Raw genomic sequence first — 4,149 nt, 5'->3', positions numbered from 1 at the left:
AAGAGGAGGCTTACCAAGAACTCGGACCCTTCAGAGTAAAGGATTTCTGTTTGCTTCAAGTCAGCTACACTGCTTTCAATTCAAAGTACTTAGCCCGTTTCTGTTTGCCAAAGTAAGTCTTAGTTTGCTCAAACATTGTCATTTTTAGTGCTGAACTAGGTATCACTACACAGGGATGCCTAGAGCCATATGCCTAACACATATAGCTATATATATATGTTTATAAAGGTGTGATATTTCTGAATTAGATAACAGATACAAGTACTTATATTACAACAACGCTCAGATTATGCTTACTGATCATACAATCTATTTCTGTTTTCTTTGGATGAGCAAATTCTCAATATTCCATTTTATCCCAGGGGAAAAAAGGATTTACTTCCCCAGACTTTCAGCATTTCCCAACATCTTCCATCTCTGCATTCCATCCACAGTGCAACGCTCATTCCTGAGATTTGTGTAGGGCTTCCATGACTCAGAAAAGGAGTTCAGATTCCCAGTGATTTGTAACCCCAGCTGTGCATCAGACTCTACAAAGAGATATCCCTACTCCAGAATAGATGCGGAACCTTCCTGTGGCCCAGATGGATTCCAGTGCACATCATGGTCCCCAGGCTACAAGTCTGATAGCAGAAAACCGGGAGCCTAGAGGAGGGAGCAGGTATCTAAATAATGCCAAAAGAATTTACAGCATATTATGTCTAGATTCCTTCTTATCAGTCAGCACTAATTATCATATTCCTTTGCTAAATTAAGTGTTGCTCCAGCAAATACCACTACATTGCATAATACCCACTACATAGAACTGGGGCAGCTACCCCAACAGATGTTCATCTAAGCTTATAGGCTTTCAGCCAGGTATCCTATTCTGCTCAAATTATTTTGTTTTCGAGGCATGCCTGTTACTTTCAAGAAGAAAACAACCACAAAAAATACTGTATCGCATGAAACAATTAATCTGGAGACAATTTATGTCACTCAAACCCAAGCCCAGCGATGACCAAAGGTTTAGTCCAGCTGTAGGACACCGGAAAGGCCGGGCAGTGTCCCACTGTTGCCCAAGGCAGAGTACACCCTGTCACCCAGCTCCCTGCTGCCATCCCAGCTGTGCAGCTGCTTCCCAGAGCTGCTCCCTCACCTCCCTGCATGGCCCCAGCACATCATACTGGCCCTCAGCCCACTGGCTCACGCCTTTCTTCTCCATTCCTGAGGCTCAGCTCAGCTGCAACCGCCCCCCCCCACACACACACCCAGAAATAAAGCCCAAAATAAAAAGCTATGGAAGCCAGCCCTACTAGTGGCCTAAAAGCAATAGTTTTGGATGGAGTGAATGGGGAAAGTGACAATACTGTGGGAAAGCAAGGAATGAAAGTAGCCAAAGCCTCACACACAGGGTGTGAGAGAGCAGACAGGGAATCTGAAGTGGTCAGGATGAGAAGCTCACCAGCTGCCACAGTGTGCTACAGCACAGGGGAAAAAAACTAATTCTGTCTCTTCCTCTTAACACATCACCTCCAGCCTCCTTCCCTGTGCTAGTTTGCACAAAGGACAGCCACCAAAATAAGGGTCTCTTTACTAACGCAGGCCATGGAGGGGCTGCCTGGAGACTTGTGAAGAATTTGGGCTGTTCAAAGTCTTCTCTGAAATTTAACTTCCACTTAGCAACCTGAGTCAGTGCTCCCTCATGCCTCTGATTTACACAAGTGCCTCTGGACTTGACTGATCCAACAGGTAACATTTGGAACATGTTCTAGCTCAAGGTGTCCATGCCCATGGCAGGGGGCTGCACTAGGTGACCCTTTAAAGGTCCCTTCCACCCTAAACTGTTCTTTGGTACTATGTAAAGCATTGGATGTGTACTGGGAGGCGTGGAGCATCCAGGTGATCCTTCAGCACATGAGCAGGTTGTTAGCCTGGAACTAACACGTTTAAGAACTCTAGAAATAACAGCACTTGTCCTGGATTAGGTGTCCAAATCCTGGCATTTTAATTGAGACGCCTCTTCTAAGAGGGCATTAAAAGCAGTTATCAAAGCATTTATCTTTAGCCAGGATGGAAACTGTATTCTCTGAACCTGCCTTGTGAATACTCTACCCAGTCTATTAACCCCTTAGCAATCCTTCCCTGATTTCTCAGCCACGCAAAATAGTTCTCTCTCTACAGCTCCGTTTTCCCTAATGTACCACAACATTTAAAAAAATGCTCTAAGGGCTTCAGACCAGTAGACTAAGAAAATAAAGATGAAGTATAAGCAAATTTTTTTTTTCCTATAAAAGGTTCCAAAACCAAAGCAGGCAGATTTGCAGAACCATTTCCGCCTGGCAAGCTGATGAAAAGAGCAGGGTTCCTCAGAACATGCTTACCTTTTATTTAAAGAAGGATCAAAATAGTTAAACTGAGTTACAGTTATTCTTAACTTGCATTCTTTTTCATGTTTAGACAATCTCTGCAGCCTCCAAGAGCCAGAGCAGCACCCTGGTTCCACGGGAACCCGGTCATCCCATTCCTGCAGCTGCTGCGTGAGTCATTCCGGTGCAGCATGACATTCCCTTTGTAAAGCACTGCTTCCCAAACCATCATCCTCAGAAAGCTGACTGGCTACATGCTGCTGGCAGAGCTCCTGGCCTCCAACTGCTGCCTGCCTTTAAAGACAACCAAGATGCACTGAACACTATCCTGGCACACGTTTCCCTTGAAAGCTGCTGCTTTAGTTGCCACAGGGCAACTCTGTTCTCGTGAATGAGTGAGGAGGTGTCTCGAAATAGCTTCTGAGACATAGTCTGCACAAAGAAAAAAAATAAAACCAAAACAAAAACCTGTGTGGAATTCTTGCTCTAGATAACATGTCAGCTCTCCATGCAAATCTCCCTGGTCCAGCAAGTCTGGGAACTAGACCGAGACTGGGAATTATCTCCAGCTCCACCATATGGAGATGCAACACACCAGGCCAGTTGCTTGTGTTATTTAACATGTGTTTCTTTTACCAGCAGTATTAACATGGCCTTGTTCCTGTTTATACTTCAGGAAAGGAGAAAATAAACTTTTTTCCTCTCATTTTGTTTTGCTCTTTTAAGAGTTCCCTGTTCCTGTCAAAGGGAGTTAAGCTAAACAGAAACAAGGCAGTTTTGTTCCAGAGTAAATGTGTCCACACTTGGAGCTATTTGGAAATTGTTCCTATAGTTCAAATGCATAAACTTCCCCCCTTAATCCTCATTAACCTTCTGATGTAAGAAGGCCCTGAGGTTGGGTAATTATTTAGTTAACAGACCACAATATAACACAACTTTAAGGCAAAGCACATGACACCCACCCAGTGCTTTCACCAGTTAGGTGAGACACCTATTTTAGTGCCTTATGAGTAAAGTTTCTAATTGTCTGCAAAGTGACAAGAGCGATGCCACAGCTATGAGGGTGCTGAGAGAGCCTGAATTCCCTGTGCTCATCCACATGTGCCACACTGGGAAACCACCTCATAAATTGAGGATAACCCTTGGAGAGAACTCACATCAAGACGACGTCAGTGAGACCTGTGACCCTGTGCAATGAACACAGAGGAGAAAAACGTAAGGCTGGCATTTCCCTGAGACAACTCCTCCTCTGAGTCCCTTGGAAATCACGCAGCAAAGAGGAGCTGCTGGCTCCCCAGCAGTAGCAATGTAACTTGACAACCAGCACGTCTGTTAGCGATGCTGTAACCACGAATGTGCTCCAGCACTCCACGGGGCAGCTTGCAGTGCTGAACCCTCCTGCCTCGCTGGGTGACAGCTTTATTTTGCTATTTCAAACCTATCACAAGTCCATTCCATTAAAGGGTTTTAAGGGAACCAGAGAAGCACCTTCTGCCCATAGGATAACCCAGAAGTGAACCGGCCAGGTTACGCCGTGCTCTTTCCAACAGGGACAGCGTTTAGGCTGGAGAGCTGAATGATGAAGTAGTAGCAAACTTACTTTCCAGTGATCAGTTGGCTTCTGGATGGCGTACACATGGGCTGGACATAGTAGTTCTCCAGCTTGACCCCTTCGGCAGCCAGCTTGTCCAGCGTGGGCGTCCGGATCTCGGATCCGTGGTACCCCACGTCCCTGAAGCCCTGATCGTCGGCCAGGATGAAGATGATGTGTGGCTGCGAGCGGGGAGCGCCGCCGCGGGCT

General features: G+C 45.9%; 1 protein-coding gene across 1 annotated transcript in view; it reads right to left on the bottom strand.

The window, feature by feature from the left end:
- Positions 1-4,147, bottom strand: part of ARSJ (arylsulfatase family member J) — a gene marked incomplete at its 5' end in the record, with an annotated part of 34,236 nt that extends 30,089 nt beyond the window's left edge. Inside the window, one exon of the mRNA XM_008637698.2 lies at positions 3,949-4,147. Within this exon, the coding sequence (XP_008635920.1) occupies positions 3,949-4,147 (199 nt within the window). The remainder of the gene's footprint in view (positions 1-3,948) is intronic.
- Between the last annotated feature and the right edge of the window lie 2 nt (positions 4,148-4,149).

Source organism: Corvus brachyrhynchos, unplaced genomic scaffold (genome assembly GCF_000691975.1).
Source record: "Corvus brachyrhynchos isolate BGI_N302 unplaced genomic scaffold, ASM69197v1 scaffold1577, whole genome shotgun sequence".
Classification (NCBI taxonomy): Eukaryota; Metazoa; Chordata; class Aves; order Passeriformes; family Corvidae; genus Corvus; species Corvus brachyrhynchos.
This window is presented reverse-complemented; position numbering and strand designations above follow the sequence as displayed.